The sequence below is a fragment of the Gymnodraco acuticeps genome, unplaced genomic scaffold (genome assembly GCF_902827175.1).
Source record: "Gymnodraco acuticeps unplaced genomic scaffold, fGymAcu1.1, whole genome shotgun sequence".
Lineage (NCBI taxonomy): Eukaryota > Metazoa > Chordata > Actinopteri > Perciformes > Bathydraconidae > Gymnodraco > Gymnodraco acuticeps.
In genome coordinates this window covers 1,739,290-1,763,028 of record NW_022990947.1, presented here as the reverse complement: position 1 = coordinate 1,763,028, position 23,739 = coordinate 1,739,290, and the positions used below count along the sequence as shown (strand labels likewise).

The 23,739-nt window shown below is 42.8% G+C and overlaps 1 protein-coding gene across 1 annotated transcript in view; it reads right to left on the bottom strand.

The window, feature by feature from the left end:
* ptch1 (patched 1) overlaps positions 1-22,800 on the bottom strand; it is a 50,349-nt gene extending 27,549 nt beyond the window's left edge. The window contains exons 1-8 of the mRNA XM_034234809.1: positions 22,247-22,800; positions 20,483-20,675; positions 6,949-7,138; positions 6,463-6,529; positions 6,231-6,322; positions 4,664-4,862; positions 4,397-4,518; positions 1,535-1,682 (exon numbers count right to left, since the gene is read on the bottom strand). Of these exons, the coding sequence (XP_034090700.1) occupies positions 1,535-1,682; positions 4,397-4,518; positions 4,664-4,862; positions 6,231-6,322; positions 6,463-6,529; positions 6,949-7,138; positions 20,483-20,675; positions 22,247-22,417 (1,182 nt within the window). The 5' untranslated portion in view covers positions 22,418-22,800. The remainder of the gene's footprint in view (positions 1-1,534; positions 1,683-4,396; positions 4,519-4,663; positions 4,863-6,230; positions 6,323-6,462; positions 6,530-6,948; positions 7,139-20,482; positions 20,676-22,246) is intronic.
* Between the last annotated feature and the right edge of the window lie 939 nt (positions 22,801-23,739).

Below are 23,739 nucleotides of genomic sequence, written 5' to 3'. Positions count from 1 at the left end.
TAAATAGTCATGCATTGATGGAGATATAAGCAATAATTAAACAAACTTCCAAGGCAATATAAGACATTTTGTATAATATGAAACAACAAACTGGAGGTTGAATTACGCACAGTGCAGCGGCAGCTCTACAAATGCTCACAGTCAGGTTAAAAGATAATCAGCCAAAGTTCTTAGATGGGAAAATATTGTGTTCACCTTTTACTTTTTCTAGTTTTTTTAATTAAGAAAATCAGTGCCGGTCTTTGCAGAACCATGTTTAATAAAATGTTCCCTCTCTTTCTGAAATGGCCCTTCTTAATATAACCTAAATGGGGATAGCTGACTAATTTAGAGAAAAAAATGCACCTTAGCACTTTTCATACAATTAAACCAAAACCAGCAACAATAAATACAACTAAATCAATTGAAAAGGTAAGATATGAGATAAAAAAAAAAGTACAACTAAACACACTAACAAACCCAGACATAAATAGGAACGGATCAAAACGTTGCAAAACTTGAAAGCGCATTGGAAGCAATTCGCAGTATTTCGCAATAGCAGAAATAGAGCTGTGTATAGACAAACAATTAATAATACCTGCACTGTATAAGGACCTGTTTTTGGTATAGAATAAGTAAATATCACTCAAAATCACATAGCAGCCCTAAATATCAAGCTCTGCCTCTGTTGTAGGAAGCATTTGGAAGAATCTGCAGACAGTACCATGACCCATCCTCTCCCGCTCATTGTCTCAGGGCAGATAGATGGCTTCAACACTGAACTGCAATTACTGCTCAGTGGGGAGCTATGCTGGCTGACACACATTAGGAAACACGCACTAGATCACACACACTTTTGCACCCATGTGTGAATTTGCACATGCACATACTATCCTAACAGACACGCCTAACCATAGAGTAATACACAGTGCAAACACATTAACACAAACTCATAGACATAGTAAGACTATTTGGCATCTTTTATTTCTTCGATGACTATAAAAAACACTGAGTTCTGATAAACAATCACACCTCTATCCATCAGTGGTATCTGGGCCCCAAGATAAATGGCGCACACACACAGATACACACACACAAGGTCACACCATGTCGAACAGAGGTTGGGGCCCCCAAAACAAAGACCAGATGATGTCACACATGAGCCACCAATGGGGCCACAGCTGGGCAAGAGATTGTGTATGCACTTTTGAGTGTGTTTGCATGTGTGATGGTACATGAGTTAAAGAGTTAGAGAGCAAGAGCGCGGGAGAGAAGGAGAGAAAGATATTCAGCCCTCCCTTAATGTATTCCAGACATGCTCACCCTGCTCTATTGCTCCTCTCTACTGAGCAGTGAGAGGAAAGCTATAGGCCTATACCACACACCAACAGTGATTCTAGTATCTATCAGGGGCCCTGGCTTTGGATGGGACCTTTCCATGTTCACCTGTATCCGGTCTCAGATTTACAATGTGGTTGTAGAGGATTTAGGGTAGATTTATTTTCCCTTTTATGGATGTGTCTCTCTCTAGTTTCTGAGTGCTTTGGTCCCTTACCTCAGAGTATTTCCTCTGCCAGGCTTCCAGTATAGCTGCAGCCTTTTCTTCATTCCAGTTGATGTGGGAAACCTCCTCATAGCCACGAAAGTGCTCAAACATCTGCTTGGGAGTCATCAGCTGGAACATGGTCTGTAGGGCTTGGGCACTGGAAAGGAGGGAAGGAGGGAGGGTGACAGAGGGAGAGGGAGGAAAAAGATGGAAGGGATAAAAAAGGAAGGTCAAAAATACGGAGGTAATGAGGTGCAAGCTTTGACTGACAACATAATGTTTACAAGGGAAGATCAGAAGGTGATAAACTGGCTTATGGATTGTGCTTTTCACATAACATTTTTCCAGAGCGCAAAGAAACATATTTTAATGTTTGCTTTAAACAACCACTTATCCATTTATACAACAAAAAATAAACCACTTGGCATTATATAATGCACCTAGTCTCTTGGGCTTGCGTGTCCATCTTTATTCATCTGATAAAACAATACTTTTTTAATAACAATCACTATCCTAAGAACAGAACCGCCACAAAACCACTGTTCATTTCATTTCGGACAGATTTTGAAACAAAAACATATAAAAAATAAATAAAAATGTTAAACAGTGTAACGGAGGTGATCTCTGGGGCCATAGATCTCGGCCTCCATTACGGATAATATAGCTTCATATTTGGCGAGGTATATTGATCTGTTCTACACTAAAACATGGCACAGGAAGAATGTGAATATACATGTCATTTATGCATCTATTTGTCACGATCTGTCTATGTTATCGTTTGTCTGTCTCTGTTTCTTGTTTTATTTTGAAAAGTGTTCCCCCTCCCGTCTTGTCTGTTACTGGTGATTGTGGTCACCTGGTGCCCTGTGTTGTCTCCTCCCCCCTCACCTGTGTCTTGTTGGTTTGATTAGTCTGTGTGTATTTAGGTTCTGTTTGCTTGTTAGTGTGGGTGTGAGATCCTTATGGCTGCTGACTGTGTTCAGGTGGACAGCAATATTGAGGCTGTGAATCATGTGTCAAGGATGAATAAATGCCCACACCGGGTTGTATTTGGACGTTCTGCCTCCTTGCTTGGTCGGGCCGCTCAATTGTCAGCTTCACAAACAGAATACCGTATTGGTAGAACACAGTTTTTTTTTTTTTAATGCAAATTGTCAAACAATATTTTATATATTCAACAATATTTATATATTTAACAAAAATACATTTAACAAAATAATAATAGTGTCCAAAAGGGAGCAGGAGGAAGCAAATGCTGATTAATTCCCACCCCTCACTCAACTGCTGATAGTCCATTAAATAATACAAATTATTAGTTATATATCTAATAACTATCCAAACCGGAGGAAAAAAAAATGTTTGTACTAACCTCTCAATTGATGTGTAAAACTGAGCTTCTTCACAGAGAATAAGGCAAAAGTACCACTTTAAACATTTGTTTACTGTCTGGTCCTCTACAAGATTCTTGTTCAAACTCATTTGTAGATGGCAAAGGTATCCAGTGTAATGAGGAATGCACCATCATGGTGCATACATTAGGACAGTACTATATAAGATGTATAAGTAATTTAAAGAAACATTTGAAAACACTGAAAAAACAGAAGATGATTTCAAATTGTCAAATTTTAGAAGCCAAATGAGCTAGGATTAGCTCATGGTTCTCTTTATGAATGCGATCTCTGTATTATGTTGATAACCACAGTAATGGTGGCAGTTAGTAAACAAGATGTAGGAATTTAGTACCAGCAGTAACAGCTCAGTGGACTGAGCAACTAAACCAACCACACACACACACACACACACACACACACACACACACACACACACACACACACACACACACACACACACACACACACACACACACACACACACACACACACACACACACACACACACACACACACCACACACACACACACACACACACACACACACACACACACACACACACACACACACACACACACACACACACACACACACACACACACACACACACACACACACACACACACACACACACACACACACACACACACACACACACACACACACACACACACACACACACACACACACACACACACACACACACTAATGACCCAATCTTGCCAAGAAAAAACACAACCACCAAACAAACAACGTACCCCACTGTACTCTGGGACCAGTATGAGTGTAAATGTGTGTGGGGGTTTGCCTTTGTGTGTAAATGCATGTGCAAACTTTGCAATTTCATATTATTAAGTGGATCATTTGGATAGTTGTAAATCTCTCCTCTTGTAAAAGAAGCTTCTTATGATTGATAAAATGTGCATGCTTTTTATTCCTGTGTTTGTGGCATTGATTGACTCAATGTTATGTGTTTTGTGATGAAGGGCATACAGTGTATTGCACACATACAAATGTGTACATTAAGTATCTTTAAACGTATTCCTGGAGCTGGTGCTGGAGAGAAGTACATGTACCCAAAATTGCTGTATATTTGGACAAACTTGCCAGGCAATAGATCACACTGTGTGTGTGTGTGTGTGTGTGTGTGTGTGTGTGTGTGTGTGTGTGTGTGTGTGTGTGTGTGTGTGTGTGTGTGTGTGTGCACATGAGTGTGTACATGAGTGTGTACATGAGTCTATATGAGAGGGTAGAGTCCAAGCAGAGCACAGAGCTTAGCAGGAACAGCTGGAGCTCTAAGATTTCACTGGAATCTGCTAATGACTGCAAGATTTACAGCACACCGTGCACACGCTTGCATGCATGTGCCGTTTCCGAGAGCATAAAAGAACAAAAAACACACACTCTTTCCAGAATAAGCCCTGCAGGGATCACAGCAGTGTTTATGAGGGTGTGTATGTGTAAGTTTGGGTATGTTACCTGAGCAGGGGTCCGCTGCCGTTCTTGGTGGTCCCTCCTACGATCAGCTCCTCCTGCCAGTGCATGTACTTCCTGGATAGACCATGGCAGCCTCCACTCAGAGCCCTCGCCACATCGAATGGCTGGTGCAATAAAAGCAACAGACGAGAAAAATACCTGTCAGCAGATTGTCTCAAACCCAAGACTTTATGTTTTACCAAATATATAAATGTTGCATGTGTACACATATGTTCAGAGCCTAAAGCTTGATCCAATATGTGCGCCTACCTTGGTTGAGTTCTTATTGGGCGCAGTGAGGGGGCAGTCGGGGTCAGCAGGGTTTAAACAGGGCCTATCCATGTAGCCGTGTCCAACATCTGCCTTTTCCAACATCTCCTCAAAACCATCCACTGGGAAATTAGCCTTTCGCAAATCCTCAAGGAACTCCTTTGGGTCAAAGTTGGTCCACTGAAGAGGGTCTTTACCTCTGCAAAAGGTAAAAGTAAACAAGAATACTGTTTTATCGTAACTAAAACCATGTTTTAAGATGCTGTGTTTCTGTACCTTATTGAGCACTAGTAGTTCTTGTTAGTTAGATAGTTAGTTATTATCATCATATTGGAGACGATTAATACAACTGTAAAAATTAAGCTGGAATTGTCCTTTAAGGGCGAACACATTAGATACATCTACAAAATTGGCCAATTAGATCCGAAAAAATATTCGTTCTTGTGTTGTTGCTATCATGTGTTGGATGTGTATTTTAGGACATCAGTGTTAGAGGCTGGTGTCAGGTGTTATCGCCTCTAAATTTACCTCAGACAAAAAATAAATTAATATATTTCTTGCTAGGTGACAGAAAACAACATAAGAGACAAATTCCCATGATGCAATGGCACAGTACTGAATTCCTGCTCCAAACCAGTCCTTGTCTCTCTAAGCACATTCCAATCTCCCTTTATCTGAATCTCTCTCTCTGTGTCATTCAGACCACATTGTACGTGCTTAACCAGGCTTGGGTTATTATTCCCAGCCTCCCAACCAGAACATAGTAAAAACCTTATTTGACACACACACACACACACACACACACACACAGCTGAGTATTACTGTAGCAGCAGGCCATTAGCAACAGCAGGGGCAGACAACGGTGTGAGGCCCAGGGCTGGAGAGAAACTACCGCCAGTGATACGCATGCCAGCCAACACTACAATAGAGCCTTCAGAGGGGATGACACACACACACACACACACACACACACACACACACACACACACACACACACACACACACACACACACACACACACACACACACACACACACACACACACACACACACACACACACACACACACACACACACACACACACACACACACACACACACACACACACACACACACACACACACACCACACACACACACACACACACACACACACACACACACACACACACACACACACACACACACACACACACACACACACACACACCTTTGGTGGATGGATTGATCCTGTTTGGGCAGCTTCTACTAAAGGGGTAAAAACAAGATCTAGAGATCCAGATCTCCTCCTTTCCTGAACATGTCTGTATAATATAACCTTATACAATAATTCCATATCCATCACTCATGACATCAGTGGTCAAAGTCTTGTTGTCCCCAGACATCATTTAAATCAGTTTGCCTTACAGTAAAGAGAGCTTATGTGTTCCAAATTAGGATTCTTAGAATCGATTATTTGGCCATATTAACAGAAATTTGACCTTGAAATAAATCAGTCTGTTTTGATTGTGCTGACACATCATAAAATACAGATTTTGTTTGGTAAAAAGGACATGTTGGTACTTACGGTAGATAGACCATTCCAGACTGGAGCTTGGCTCCCTCCCAGAAACAGTCCAAAGGGGTGATGATGAGGCAGGGGTGTAGCTTTTCTATGATCTAATTGGACACACACATGGCCCACACACAGCAGGTTTCACACACATTAACAACAGGAAGTGTATACAGGAAAGACCAAACGATGGTCATGTTTCAATATATTGCAGACAGTAATACTAAGTGAATCATTTAAACCTTACCTGGTCCAAATGACTTTCTGTGACTAGTTCTCCTGATTTGTAGCACAAGTTTTCTAATTTCCATTGTCTGAAAAGGAGAACAGAAGAACATCATGAGCCCCTTAGGCTGAGCAAAGAAGAAAAATAAAACTTATTTCATCATTATGAGGAATTGCTTGAAAAAAATAGCTGAATCCAGGTACAGGTATGCTGTGTATGTCCAATATATTCTGTACAAGGACAAATATGGGCTGGAAAAGTGTCCAATTATTTGAAAGCAGTCCAATGCAATACAACAATGCCGGAAACTACAAACTGAAAGCTTCATGTATTTATTGTGGGAATACTTTATTTGATTTCATTAAATCACCCTTTGAGAAATACTTGTGTTCTAATAAAGTACATTTCGATTGTCCATAAGTGGAATATGTGATGCTTTTATGATGAAGACATACAGACATCAGGCAAAGCTTGAACACAGGTAGACATGATTGAGAAGTGAGTTACCTGTTATAAAGGTAAACATGAACTCTGCTGGCTCGGAGAGCTGACTCCAGGTGCTGTAGGAGCGCGTCCACCGTTAAAACATTTGCTCCGTCCTCCCGCGGTGTCTGGATCATCAGCTGAGGGTTAAACATGGCCTCTTCGCCTATATTCTGTCGCGTGTATGTCAGTTCCCGGTTCACACGCCCACCAACTGGAAAAAGGAGAGTGAATGTGTTTACATATGCATATTCAAACCCTTGCACAGTTTGCAGGTGGTTTGTATTTGATTAGTATACAATAGAATACAATGTTTATTACATTTAAGGCTCAACATTTACAGCTATGTATGGAATGTTACCCAAACCAAAATATATAGATCTTGTAAAAAGAGATATAAAATTATTTTAATGGTGGCCTCAAGTCCCCATTCGTCTAAAGCTTAGAATATCACTGTTTGCAGTTAACTAATTTATCTTCCATATTTCCAATGTGGACCTTGATGTAAAGACTAGTCTAGTGTCTAGGCTTCATCATTACATCCAGATCATTAACAAAAAATAATCTAATTTTTAAACTTAAAACTCTTTGTTTTTAATGTATACTTTTCTTACAAAACTGAAAATAATGAGCCCTAATCAAATTGTTTTTGCAATAATAATAATTTGATAAAAAAATGTATGTAAACAACAGTGAGACATCCTGAACACAGCGCACACACACACACACACACACACACACACACACACACACACACACACACACACACACACACACACACCCACACACACACACACACACACACACACACACACACACACACACACACACACACACACACACACACACACACACACACACACACCACACACACACACACACACACACACACACACACACACACACACACACACACACACACACACACACACACACACACACACACACACACACACACACACACACACACACACACACACACACACACACACACACACACACACACACACACACACACACACAGAGAAGAGATCTTGTGCAAATCAAACCCAAAGACATCTCAACCTTATCGCACTTGTATCTTAAACTAAATCACTTGCTTACAGTGAGCTTGTATCACTACAAAGCTAAACATCCCAATTCCTTTGAATCCAGAAGAGCAATATCACTCCAACAAATCCACATTTCACAAAAACAGCTCAATGTTTCTACTCAAATTTTAAAACAAGTCAGTAGCGCCAGAGCATGTTGACTACATATGTGTGTGACAGTATGTATGTGTTTGATGGAGAGAGAGAGAAAGAGAGGGGCTCTTTTCCAGGCTTAGCTCCCAGTATCGTGGTGGGACTAAGCCCTGTGCGTGCGCTCTGAGCTCTAAGCTAGCCCAAGCTACAAAAGCAGCCTTTCAGGCCCTTTAGTTGCCCTGCTCCACCCCAGTACAGCCAAGGCACATTTAGCAAGGTCTCTCTTCCAAACACACAAAAACTTAAGCAGGCAATTGCAGTCATGTAAGCATGGGAAGTCCATTTTTCAGCCAAGAGTTAACTTTTTATTAAAATGAAATGTTTTTGTGCATGTTTGGGACTTGATGAAGCCTTATACTTGTGTGTGTGCATCCTTCAGTTCAGTGTTTCAATGTCTGATTTACAGGCAGAGGATTTAAGCCCTTCCATCATCAGTGACTGAAGGCTCAGTGATTTATAGTCATCTTCTTTTACTTGCTCTCACACAAACACTTGCGCTCACATACACACACTCAAAATGCCTAGTGAGACGGCCGACTGTGTGAAAACTCTGCAACATTTTATTATGGCTTAATCCAATTTAACAATTCCGCTCAATTCGTGCAACAGCACGCATAGATTGAATATTTTCAACCCATTGTAATGGCATTAAAGTTGAACATAAGCATGCCTGTTCTGCTGAGCTGGACCACCCAGTCAGACCAATGGAACAGGGAGGGAGGGGGCCATGTCTTGGGGCATTAGGAAAACACACTTGATTTATTTTTTTCTGGACCCAAAACAGCATTCCCATTTGATCCTGTCTGAAAGCATGTTTATAATACTCATCACTAATAGCAGGCCTAGACTAACCAGAGCGACATGCTTTCTGCTGCTAGGCCAGCTACACGGCTAGGTTACAGCAGCCCTCTTCAAAAGAGCACGCATGGAACTGATTTAGACCTTACGCACACTGACAGTGCACTAACAAGTCGACTTGTCTGGTACACTCAACGCTCAAATGCAAAAGCTGGCCCGAGGCTTGGTTATGGTGCACCGCCAAAGGGGAAGCATGGGAACACGGGTATGGTGAAAGAGGTGCTTACTTTCTCAGTTTCTATATGTGAAAGGAGATAAGGAAAGCTCCGATTAAAATAAATGGGAGGGACGAGTTTAGAAAGTACTCATTTTTTGTTATGAACACATTCCAAGTTGTGGACTGCCACCCAAAGACCTTAAGTGTACAGCAAGCAGCGAGGAACAGGACAAGTCAAAGGAATGTACTCTCTCTACAGGAAACAGCACATCACGGCCTCTGGCTTAGAGAATTCCACACTTCACGAGGTTACAGCGTTTTGGGGTCAACACTCACACAGCCTCGGGGTGAAATTAACACCCCAGCTGGACCAAGAAAACGTGTGAGTGTGTGAGTGTGCACTGACATACTGGCGAGCGTGTGAGTGTGTGTGTACACACACAGCTGTGTTTCTTCAATGACACATATTCCCATATTCCTTCTCCTAAGAAAACTGGTTGACCTCGGCATGTGTTGATATCTTGAAGGTGTCCCGCTCCAGGCTCAGCGGCTGTGACCTAAAACAAAGTGTCACCGACTTTCAAATGCATCCCATGCTAGGTTAATGTCTCGCTCACTTATTTCTATTGCTTGTTCTTTCCCTTCTGCATCACTCACTTTGCCTTTTATCCATTCTTTTACAACGATTGGCAAATAAATTAACAGCTGCTGGAATGGCAAGTCTCTTAAGTGGTTGAACAGAAAAGCAATCAGCCACCATTTAAAATAACTGTTACTAAGAGTGACTCTGCAAGTTAACCATACATTTAAAATCTTTACTGGTCCCAGTTTTTCAGTTGATGGTTGTCTTGGTCTTCTGTGATCATTTAATAAGTGTCCAAGATTTAGACAAAAAGCAATTTAGTTATATCATCTCAAAAATCCAAAGTTAAAAACTGTTGTTATTCATATGCCCTAAACTTGTGAATTTTGACTCCTCATGTCATCACAAGCCATCTCTTAATTTACCGACATGTTCAAATGTTTAATTTCCAGCTGTGTGTGAGTTATATCTGCATATGCAGGATGTCTAGTGAATGTTCAAAAACACTAAACTAAGCCGTTATAAAAAAATATACCTCCACAGAATCAAAGTGAGAAGAGAACAGAAGAAGAAGCAGGCCCATGTCTGTCACTGTATTGGAGCGCTCAGTGCTGGTATTCAGTGTGTTGCATAACATTAACCCTTGGCCCCCCCATTATCAAAGTAGGGGAACGGGGGGCGGTAGGGACGAAGGGAGAGAAAGTAGGTTTCTAAGGAACTGACATCACCCCCCTTCCTCCTTTCAGTCCTGAACTCCCCCTCATCTTTATACTCTCATTTTCACTCTCTTTGCTCTATTCACAACTACTCTGTGATTGGCCAGATCATGATGGCAATCAGCCCAGCCCCTCTGTCAAAGCCAGCCCACCCCCTTTTCCCCTTGCCAACTTTCTCTCTTTTCCATGCAACACACAACAGCATAGACCCACCCCCTGCACATCTCCTACTCCTCACAACGGAAACATCCCTCACTTTAAGGGAAAACACACAACAAGGGCAAACAACTCCTACACCTCTTGAGTATGATGCTGGTATGAAAATACACTCTCACGCTGTGCTGCTCATACTCTACGTACAAACATTTCCCTTTCCAATAACAGAATCAGGTAATCAGCAGATCCAGAATCTGTTTGATCGATGTGTGTGTGTGTGTGTGTGTGTGTGTGCAGAGAAAGGATTAGCTGGATTAGGCCCCCTCTCAGTAGGGACCCCCTGTGGTGAGGAGGAAGCCCCCCGAAACCAGGTCATCTCTTTGCCACCAAGTTTACAGCGACCTCCCATACCCTGAGCCCCCTATACCGCTGAGGATATGCAGAGGTCTATACAGCTCTCTGCAGAACGTTGTTTTTAAACTAAAAACAACATGCTGTTAATAAATGCATGTTTTCGTGTGACCCTTCAGAAAAGGTAATTGTTGGGAACGATATGTCAACATCTCCATATACAAGATAAACTCAAACAAAGTGTTCTCATATGTAAAATCAGACACAGCTGCTTATGCTAACACTGAATTGTAAGTTACCTAAGAGGTTGAGCAATAAAAGACATATGTAGAAAAAGGCATTCCACAGATGCACTTGTGTTGTTTCATCACTCTTTTAAAACATCGTATGTGATCTTGATTGTTCCCTGCTATTGATCCATCTGTTCAGGTAGGGCTTCCTTCCTTATGCCCCCCCCCCCCCTAACGTCAACACCTCCTCTCTTCTCCTCCTTCCTGTTTGTCTCCTCCTCAGCTGCTAGTGCCAATCAACTGACAGTGTTGATCACACCTGTTGCCTTCCTCCAACGTTGGCCTTCTTCTACCTTTACCATCTGCTTCCCCTTATGTTTTCCTGCTGCATTATATTAATGCTGGGACTGAATAGTATATAACACTTTTTAAAAGACACATTTAGTTGGTTTACATAATTTTGTATAACTTGTCTTTTCCATCGAGTGACTTTCTCCTATTCTGAAATGTAATACATGCTGGATTGCATTAGTAGAAAAGCAGCAGAGAGACGTCACCATCTACATCCTCTATTCTTTGAGATGTCACTTGCACCCTCTCTATCTTTTGCAGCTGCATTATTAAGAGAACTAGCAGTAATAGTTGTGGTGGTCGTGGTAGTAGCACACACAGCTGTATACAAAGCAGTAATAGTAGTTCTGAATGTGGGTTCTGCAATGCAGGTGTGCACACAGCCACAAATATGTGATGAAAGGCCTCTCTGAGAGACGAGACCCAATCTGACCCATGCTGAGCCCCCTTCACTCTCTCGCTCCCCCTCTTTTTCTCTCTTTCCCTCTCCTTTCAGCTTACAAAGAGGAGGGGGCTGCCACACAGAAGAAGAAGAAGAAGAAGAGGAAAACATGCAAGGTAGAGAGTAGGTGACCACAAAAAAAGGAAAAAAAGTGAGAGGATGAGAGAAAAGAGAGAGGTAGTTAAGGAACAGAGTGGAAGTGCTCTGATGTACAGCTGAATCTGAGAGTCTCCTCATGCAGCTACACACACCCTAGCACCTCAACCCCTGACACAAATGTGACACCCCAGCTGCCAACCCCTGCCCCCCCACCCAACCCTCTCTCCGAACCCCCACCCATACCACCCCCCAACTCCAGCATTACCATATGTATGGATCCCCTCGCTCCTGATTATGCTAATCACCTGTCCGGCCCCTGCAGACCCTAAAATGGGTGTGTATTTAGCAGTCGGCTGGCTCCCATTGCAGCTTCCCCTGGGCCCGAGGTGTACATTCACACACTCCTCAATGGGCAGATTCTTCCACGTTGCTGCCCTCATTCAGGTCCCACTCTCTCCTCCCAACCCCCCCACCCTGAAAAAAGTCCTATTCAATGCCAATGGATTCACAGTGCAGTGGAAAGAGTAGGGCAAGAAAACGCTGACAGAAAGTCTGTGTTTGTAGCATGTGCGTGCATGGGTGCAGATGTTGTAGTTCAATTAACAAAACTCAACAAATGTGCAATTGATACTGTCATTGTAAAAGTCATGTAAATATGTTGAAACTCTACACAGATATGGTAGACGTTTTAAAACATAACAAGAAAAAAAACTCCATCCATCTCCAGTTCTGTCGGGGAAAAATCTCATCCTGTATCTCCTGTCAGTGCCTGTCCAATGCAAGCCAGGTGAGCGATCTCTCCCTGCTGCATTTACTGCCATCTGATTGGCCCGCAGCCCAGCCATAACAGACCGTGACATGAGCCTGAACAGCCAATCTCATCCAGCCATCTTTCTGTCATTTCCTGGAAAGATGGCCAATGATTCCAGGTATCCCAAAATCAAACATTCCAAAGTGTGTAATACAAGACACAGAAACAAAGATAGTGTGAATGGAAGAAGACAAAAGTAAATGGAATCTCCTTATCAGTTTTCCATTCTTGCATTCATGTTTTATGGTTACCTTTGCACTTTATCTTTTGTTTAATATCATTTTAAAATGGATACTACTGGTGCCAATTTGTAACATTGGTCTCTGCCAAAGTCAATACTTACAACTGAACTGCTCAATGTAGTGTCAACTTTGCATTAACTCAGTGTTGTGTACAGTAGGTTGAAGAAAGTGGTTTGGTTAAAACATCTTCCCACTGGGACCAAAATCCATGCCAAGGACATGCATAGGAGTAAACTAAAACAGTTAAGTGGTTTGGAAAACCAGCTGCAAGATGCTTGAACACTCCAGTAAGAAGATGGGAATTAGAAAGTTGAGTTATTATTCACTGCGATTCACCAATTAAGACCATCACTTTCACATTAAAACTTTGATTAAAAGTTAATATAGAAATAGTCATAAGAGCAGCTTTAAATAAAAACAATTTTGCAACAATTTTGCAACAAGCCAAAGAATATGTAATACAGAAAGGTATTGTCACACAACTGCTGTTCTGTACTGTGAGCAGACCTGGGCAAAATCTCACACGTAAATGTTTAAACCGAAGAAAGGACACAATGACAGAATAAAAAGTTATTCCCGTCAGGCCTTGTTGCACTAAATAACACAACAGTCGGGTCACAAGTTCCCAGCGTCCTCAGGCTTCAGTCAGACTTGCAGGGCGGTCTCGGTACAGGAGACTATTTCACTCTGACACATACTGACTCAATCTGGAGCTGCAAACCTCTCAATCATCTAAGAGAGGAAATGTTTTATATCACTGTATCTTTAGGCCTTGCGTGTGCATGTGTGGTACTTGTGTTATTGCAGTTGCTGACGTTGACGTTGTGCTATAGGAATTGCAATGAACTATACTGCTATGTACGTAACCCAAGTGTGCCAGGGGGGCTAAACAATTCCAACCCCACACACGGTTTAGAGATGTTTATAGTATGTTTGCATGAAAAATTCTCTGCGCTGGAGTCTGAAAAGCATCAATCCACACTCCTAGTATACGGTAGGCACTGCAGCAAAAACACAAACACACTACCGCTACTATACTCCTGCTTCTTTCCTTGCTCGGTCTCCCCCCAACACACACACTCTGCTTCTGCTGTTTTGTACTTTCTCCACCCCTCTGGCAGTCAACGCTGTGAGGGAGGGAAGAGAGGGGAGGGAGGGGGAGGGAAGGGAAGGAGGGAGGCCAGACCACCCTGCTCTCATGGCAGGGCTGAGTGTTTACATTGCCGTGGCTCACTCTGTAATACATCTGGCATTCTGAGGCCACTCTCTCCAGCCAGGGACGGGGGAGTGGTGGTGGTGGAGGGGGAGGAGGCTTGGGTAAAGAGAGAGACCTTTCTGGCAGAGAGAAAAAGAGAGGGATAGAAAACAGAGAGAAAGAAAGAAAGAAATAGAGAAGGAGGTAGAGAATGAGGTAGAGGGGGAGGGTAATTCTCTCCACAGTCTCCTGTGATCGGTCATTCGCAGGGCTCTGGTTTTTGAATAAGAGCGCCTGAAAGAATGCAAAATGTAAACAGAGAGCTTGGAGGCATCTCAGGATGTCGTTTGTGAATGGGAGTGCATTCGCCTGGAGTGCACTCCCATTCACAAACACAATAACACACACCCAACATGGTTAGCAAGCACATTTAAAGTTATTACAAATGTACTTGGGGTTATACACACAACTGTTTTCAAATGAGGGAGAGTTAGCTTGAGAAAACACTGCTGTAAGTCTGTGTACAGTACCAGAGGCGCAATGTTTCCCCACACTAAATCCTTCACCAGCAAGCCTGCACTTTTCATCAACTCGTAAAGTTTAACACAACACGCTGGAATGTTATTCCTTCTATAGAGGCTTAATCCTGTTTGCAGTGAACTGATAAACACAAACTTAATTGAGTCCAGTTTTAAAAATGTTAGAAAGGGGTGCATGTTTGCATGCTCACTTGTGTGCGACTGAGAGGATGGAAAGAGAAAGAGAAATGACTGGCGTATTCTATGCAAACTAGGAAAGAATATTGGGTGTGGGCACGTTTGTGTGTTTGATTGCTTGCGGCTGCTGAATGAAAGCAGTTGGAGATGGAGTGTGAGAGAGAGAGTAAAAGAAAACTAGAGAAAAAGGGAGGAAAACAGATGAATAAAGAGGAAAAATAGCAAAGAGAGGCCTGATCAAAATAGCCTGCAATGCCAGCCCTGGTCAACCACCTACTCATTCACAGAACCCAAACTCCAAAGCCTCTCTGCATATGTGAATGTGTGTGCATGTGCGTGTGCATCCAAGCATGTATCAATGCTCCCATACACATCAAAAGCTGGATAATTCAATCATGCAAACCACAATCCTCTCAGTGGAGACGCCACATTTAGGGCCCTCCTCCTCCTATTCCTTCTCCTCATCTTCGTCCACAAGAAAGGATGTCATGGCTTCTTCCGCATGCATTTAACATTATACCGCTCCCTTCTCCACTGCCATTACAAGCAAAACAACAAAACAACCACCAACTCTGGGTACTCAACTCTTAATCGCACTAGATATAAAACAGACATGCAATGTGGGGAGGGAGCTACTTTAGAGAGAAAAACACGTTTGGTCCATGTTTGGTTACAGTAATTCAGAGATTAAAGCAACATTTATCTCTGATTCACTGCCCTCTGCTGGAGGACAGATGTCAAAAGGTTAAGCATGAGTTAGTTAATTAAAATACTGATACAAGAGAGAACAATGCATAGTCTCCGCATGTGACTCATGTGATGCACTCCTACAGGTATGCAGAAATGAGTAGAGATGCACACACATACAGGACACAAACAATGCCTGGTGACAGCTGTGACTTGCTGCATTTTCTCTCCCATCCTCCACCCCTTGCCTCCCCTCTGCTGTGAGTCTTCACTCTGCACCCAGGCCACAGGGCGAGTATCAGGTGAGGTTTTAAATAGCGGGGCCTCTACGAGATGACCTCAGGGTCCCAGAGGTCTACCCTGTGGCCCCTAGCCTCTACACGCATGTCCCCCAAGAAAGCGCTCCGGGACCAGGGGCCTCCCCTCAGTCTGTAGCCTTGAGACTGCAATCCATAGCCCTACGCCCCCGTTCAGGTCATAAATCTAAGGACGATATACTATTATATTCAATTAAAAAGCACTCCCACATATCTTTGTGTTCTTGATGAAAACAAAAAACATCCTCTGAATGCCATAGGCCTCGTATTCTCCTTTGTTACTTACTGGTTACGCTAACCTCAATTCAGCCCAGATTACAGTGCAGCTATATCTCATCTGCTCAACCCACAGTTTCAACGTCAACCCTTGGCCGGAGCTTGAGCCACAAAAGACCCATTTCCAAATGTTCTCCTGCCCTCTCTCACCCATCAACACAGCCCCTTAACCACAGCCACATATCCAGCTCCTCTCTCAGCACCCAAACAGAGCGAAAGAGCGAGGGGCCATTCTACAGGAAGGCCAATGTTTACGCGATACTGTTTTAATTAGAGGCAGGCGGCGCTGCTATTTTCTTTACAATTTGGCCTATGTTTGCCTTAACCTAGAATGCCAAGGGATGGCTCCATTTTCGATTTGTGGCTAGGAGGAACTCTAAAGGGGTCTTTTTCCTCTCTTCTATGCCTCTGCTTCTCGACTGTATAGTTATATAGTACAGCTAATCAACGAAAGTTCATCTAGAATTCTCTGCCATTTGAAACTGAGGATGTATCTGAAATCGATGACAGGCCATTAGGCATGTCTTCTGACATTGGGGAAAGCACACAGAGGGTGTGAAGTAGGGCTGCACGATTTTGGGAAAAACAATCGAATTGCGATTTTTCTGACAAATATTGCGATTGCGATTCGATTTGCGATATTTGTTTTTAAGCGACCCAATGGAAGTTTATTGTAAAATGCGGCCATATCTCCGGCTAGGAAGGTCGCATCAACATGCTCCCGTCTCTAGCACCCCTGCAGCCCGAGCTACGAGTGAAAGGACTAAACTTACATGAAACTTCCGTTGGGTTGCTTTAAAGTCAAGCTTCAGTTTAAGATTCACCCTGTAATAGAAACATGTGATGGAGCATTACTAACCTGACTCAGATGGTTTGTTTCACCAAACCATCTAGGAGAGCTCCATTGGAAGCCATTTGGAAAGGGCAGGCACTTTCAAAAATACTTGGCAGGTGATTGGATCAATCACCTTCTATCATGGGCCACTTCTGATTGGTTAACAATGACTGGTACATGTGGAGCACAGCACTTCTGATTGGTGTGGATGACTGACACACAAGAAGAACAAAACAAATAAATGTAAAAAGAAATTTAAAAAATGTTTAAAAAATCGCAGGCTTTGCGATTTGATAATTGCATCATTTCAAATCGCGACTTCGATTTAAAATCGATTAATCGTTCAGCCCTAGTGTCAAGCCACATTTTTGTGTGGGGAGAGCAAGAAAGGTAACCACAATACTACAACTTCCTGTTTCAGCCAAAAACAAATGGTGGGTGGGAAGTGGAAACAATCACAGCAAAAGTGTAGATGCAGGCTGCCTTAATTGCATGCCACTAAAATAATTGTGTGGTCCAGGTAGGAGAGAAAGTTTAAAAAATAAATATCATTCCCTTAATGTTTAGCGAAACACAAACCCCCATAGATCCTCATTGGTTTGACACAATCGCCCCTTTGTGCAGGCATGCGGCTCACTCCCAATTGCTCTCTGTCGCTTTGTCTAATAAACAGAACTTCCTGTGTCAGAGTGTTTATAAACGGTGCTGAGTGAGCACTGTTTGAGAAAAGACAATCTCTTCGAAAGCTGCGGCACGTGACAGCATGTAGAATAAACACACTAGCGGGCTAATGGTGGTCTGCTGTAGACCTCGACACTAGCAGAAAGCAGGTGACGACAGACACCACATGAGATCACAAACGTGAAAATGCAGCACCAGTCAATTGTAAAGCAATTGAGAGATTTAATATGAGCTGAGTGTATTGTGTGAGTATGCGTGCGTCCACAGGCCACACAGCTTCCAGGCGGGGTCGTCCATGGGTCGCCTGCGGAGGGCAGTTCCAAATGTAACATAAACAGCCGCTCTTTCCTCTCCTCCTCTCTCCTCTCAGACGATGGGCCAGTCCCCCAGCACGGCCCAGCACAGCGTTCCACGGCCCAGGCAGAACTAATCTATCCCTCAGCTGTGCAGTCTAATCTAAACAAACAGATCTCTCCCTATCAACATCTGGAACCCCTCACGTACCGGGACCTAGGAAACCACCGCAGCCCAGTCTCTTTGTCAGTGCATGTGTGTGTATGAGCAGGTCTCTGTGTAACACTATGAGCCACTGTGAGACGTGTTGTAGATGTCTACTAGAGGTCACCAGTAGTATTTTTACAATATCAAAATGTTATGGTGTCACTCTAGTTATAGGTTACGGCAGAAAATCTAGCTTTCAAACTACTTAATCATCAATGATGTGCCGGTGAATTTGATGATATGCCAATAGGGAACAGTGCCATTTATTTGAATACCTGATTTACCTTTTAGTCCACAAGCAAGAATAATGGCAAATATCACAGCATACCGGGGCATGAACTGATGATATTTGTCTCACATACACACTAAAAGGGATCCCAGAGTAAAGCAAAAACAATCTCATATTTGGGAAATTACTCCATTCCAAACTTTATATTCTTCAAGTATGAGACATTTCATTCCCTTTAAACTTTAAATGTGGTTGTAAAAATGTTTTAGTTTGCTGCTTCATGAAGCACAGCAGCTGCAGGCAGCTTAAATTCATGATAGTTACAATGTATTTCTTGGACAAAGGTTTTCCAAACTGTATTAAGATAATCCAAATGTATAAAAACATCAATAAAGATTCAAACAATAACTTCGGCATATTGTAGGTGTAGGTGGAACACTAGTTCCAGAAGAGCTCCCAAGAGGGGAATAGTGTGACATGAAAGAGTAAATAAAGAGAAATATAAATCACAAGTTGACATATCCCAAAAGGGATATCTTTACATTGCTTTTGAGTGATGCCATTTCCAACAATTGTTCATGCAGTATAATTAAATTAAGTTCTATCAAAATAGTCAGCAATAACTTTTCTGTCAAACAATTTATCGATTTATCAATTTAATTTCGGCACTCAATAAAGGTTGGTAGCCATTTTCTATGCTCTGTTATAATGTGGACTTTTTATATGGTGCCCCTCACTGGAGTTCACATGACCGTGGTATGACATGTGAAAAAGGGTTTGAATAGAGTGTGTTCCTCTGGCTACAATCAGGAGTCCTGTACTGAGGAGGCACCCCTCTGCCTTAACTGCTGTTAACTGCGCCTGCGCCACAGATTAGAAGAACACGCTGCTGGTCAGACCCCTGCAGAAGCACGCAATGAGGGAACAGCCAACCCGGGGAGGAGGTGAGGGGTTTGATCCGTGCAGGAATCAGTCTGCTTTAATTTTTGATCTCCAGAGCTATACATGTTTATATCAGGGTGGGTAGTTAAAATGGGTTGAAACCAGAGGCAACCACACAAACTAAAAACAACTATGCGTGAAAACTATTTTGTTTCTTCTTTCATGACCAGAATACCTATTCAATTTCTCAGCAGCAAAATCTGCTTCTCCATTCATGAGTCTTACAGCCAACTCTAGCCCTAAGTGCAGGAATGCGGATCAAAGGAAAGGAAAAAAGCACAGCCCCTTCCCCTTACCCCCCAAGCACCACCCATATGCACAGTCCCTTTTTCCTTAAAAATGTTCAGTCTTCTTAAGTTGTTTCTGAAAAACAACAAGTGAGCTTCATATCCACTCCTCAAATATGAGTTCCTGTCCTCACTCCGCTTTTTCCCTGCAGACACAAATCTTTTTGGAAAGTTGAGAGCTGTCCAAAACGGGACCACACACAGTCTCTGAGCATTCAACTGCTGGGGGCAGGCAGACACACACTCACACACACACTCACAAAATGGCGGCTTTGACAAAAATGTCCTCTACCCCTAAAGCTGGTTATGAACTTAATTACATCCTTACTTCTGAGTGCAATCAGTCACCTCTTGCACATCTTGTATGTGCATCTAAAATGGCTTGAGAAGCTGCAAGTATATTAGGGAAATTCTACTATTTTCAAGTATCACTTGGCCACTTGCCAGGGCCTAAAAAATAAACAATTCCCCTGGCTTGTTTAGAAGCACCCACTAACCCTAAACCATCACACGCTAGTCCAAACATTCAATATCAAATATTACAGCTTCAAAAGAATATAACTAAATATGAATCCCAGCATCTTACATTCAAAACACACACACACTTTACAAACAGATACACACAAACAGACAACAAATCAGAGTTTCTTACCTTCAACCCAAAGTTTCTCCACGTCCGTCTCCAAATTAGCTGCCCTTAAGCCCACAGCAAAAGCTCCAAAAATCATGAGGCCCACAACCAAAAACTTTCCGCAGTTCTTTTGTATGTAACAGCCCAGCCTGAATAAAAGTCTCTGGAACTTCGCTCTCAGCCATAGAGGTGCTTTCCTCCCAGTCGCCTTCCCCTAGAATGAGACAAGAGAAGTAAAGTTATTATAAATTCAAACACAAAACATACACTTACCTGTACAGGTATATCTGAAGGGTTTAATAGAAAAGGTTTGATGTTGTACAGAATTGAAAACCATGGGTGGTACCTGATGTGTTCAATCAAAGAGTCTTCAAATATTTAAACTATGGGCCACAATTTGACTCCAGAGACACCTCATTTGAGAAGTCTAGTTGTTATGATTCGCTTTGAGACTGCAAGTGTCTCTATAATGATGGCTATGGCGAAAATGGGGAGTTGTGATCAAAACATTAAAACCCATTCACTGTCCCACTCATCTAACCTGTGATGATTGAAATATACACATCTGTTGAGGACCGCCTAGAAACCACTAAGGACTCCCCAGAGTGAGAGCCACAGGTTCTGTCATATCAGTAACATGTATAAACGGTAACCTAAGCAGGAGACATGCAAAAGGAAGATATCTTCATCCCCTACAGGTCACCCACACACGCACAGCCTGGTCCATTCGTGACATTTTGCTGCTACACGGATGAGTTATGAGAATGCTAATACACACACACTGACATTAGGTGTCACTGGTTTGTGTTGCTGTGCTCAGAAATAGGTTTAGAGCTGGACCTCCAGAGTTGATGAAGGTAAAGGGGACAAAGTTGTCAGGACACAATGATGCAGTAGGTGATGTTTTGATAATAAACCTTCTCTGTGTCCTGTATTCTATAAAGAGATATCCTTATGCAAACCCATGTATTTCAGGGTTTTAAAATCCTGATTTGGAAGCATGATAATCTTGTTAAAGTATGGTCCCTGTGAATAGAGCCAAAACACCTTAAAAGTGTAAAAAGGCTTTGCTTCCGACTCCACAGAAGTTACTCTATTTTTGTAATTTGTCAGTTAAGTACTCTGCATTAATACCCACGCACACCTGCACAGCATACTTTGATATTAAATGCCGTGAAAGGGGGCATGTGGTTAAACCGGTTAAACCCACAAAACCCACCACACACAGCTCCACTCCCCGTGCAGCAGCCCGTGTGTTCCGGCCTGCATGGGGACTGGAGGAGCCATCCCAGGGGGACTCACAGTATTTGTGAACGGAAGAGGGCAGCCACATGGATTCTTTCCCCCTTTACACGAGTCTCACAAGTGTAGAAACTGTCAAACTAACATTAAAGTTAGCCAACAACACTTTTTACGCCACTCGTGCAGAGAAGCACAAAGCTGGATGTTGTGAAAAAGTCATAGTGGTGTCGACTGTGTGTGGTGTGAAAGCGGCATGTTTTCCTGCTCAGAGACCGTTATAGGTTGGGATGTTGTAGTAGGAGTTTGTATTTGCTCATACAACTTGCTTCACGTGCTTAAACAGATGCAAGTTGCAGAATGATATTTTAAATGTTGCACAGTTAAAAACGAACCACCTCTCCGCTCACTACAACCTTGCCTTACCCCTGTGTCCCCCTGCCCGTTACCTAGCAGCGACTGGACATAGTTTGGCCACTTTTTTCGGCGAATTCAATGAAACGAAGACCACAAAAGTCTCTCTCGGTTTAGATGAGGAATAAGCACCTGGGTTATTTGCTCCAAAGCAAAGCTCGCATCGCAGTAACTTGGCCGCTGCAAATACTCCAAATCCAGCGGTGTGTTGCGGGTATAGTCCCCCCTGTTCCTCCGCCTTATCCTGGGCCGATCGGGGTCTCTGTTTTCCTGCTCGGAGGGCGCATTAGCAGCCGAGGCCATGTTGCGGGGACTGCGAGACTGTTTCCCACTTTATAGTATTTCCCCGAGAGCGTGTAGCGATATCCCAAGGCAACAAAGTTTCCCTCTCGGAGATCTCACAACCGTGAAGTAGGACTTCATACTCCTGTTGGAGACGGCGAGTCAAAGTCTGCGCCTTCCATCCCAACATTTCGCGATCCGGAGGTCTCCACCGCTTTCACCGCATTCCCCGTGTCTCTTAAAAAAAGCAAGTTTCTCTCAAAAAGGGAGGTGCGCAAAGTGATTCCCATACAGAAGTCTTCGGGCGAGAAAGCTCGATAGTCGTTGCATTCTGGTGAGATCTATGTGGTCTTCCCCTGGGCCGCGCGTCACGGCTAACTCTGAGATTCAATAGAAGAGGAGAAAAAGACCTCTCTCCATTTGGAGGCAGAGGAGGAGGAGGGGTGTAAAGGGAAAAAAAACGAGATCCCGCCTCTGGGGCTGTCAGATTGCAGGACTTTCTTGCATCTGATTGGTTCCAGAAGGGCAAAAATTACTCAGCAAACAAGACTATTATTAGCTGCTTAGCAACAGCTCACTAAAGTAGAGAGACCACCCAGGCAGGGAGACCTCATGTGTGCATCTCCAACTTCAGGGGAGGCTCGCTGAGAGCCAAAGCCGCTTGGTTCGTACGTTATTTTGGGTTTCCACAGCGCCTTGTCGTTAGAAAGAAGCATTTCCCGTCTACCTGAAGTCTGAAGCAAGCAAGGTACACCGTCTGTGCGACGGAAGGCCCCGAGGAATGTCAGAACTTCAGCTTTTAACTTAGATTTTTTTTCTACGGTGGTGGTAGTTGAGCCTCAAATTGCAGCGGTTCAAGGGGAGGTCCCACAGTGTGTTATCGTTACAATATCAGCACCACTTGTAGCATGTAGATTTCTATGCTGTATTACAGCCAGGGATAGCCTACAGCCAAAATTCTATGTTGGTTTTAATAAAGGTAACCGTAAACTTTAAATGGTGTATAGGCTAGTTATGTTTGACCATTGGCTCACACTTTTGTGGTATAGGCGTTTTTACGCATAGGAATGTTTTTCTGTATTAACTTTTATTATCCACTTTACTCATACCGCCTATTCCCTGCTATAAATTGCTACAATATCACAAAGGTGCGTTTATGTAGTTAAAAAAACAAACTCATAATTAACATAGGTCCCAGACGCAGATTTAATGTCGCTCTAACATCTGAAATGTATCTCTCAGGTCAATGACATTGTGGATTTATCGATATCTTAACCATGAATAGTTTATATCAGACTGTTATATCCTTTGACAATGTCTCATTTCGCACTATTTTCAGATAA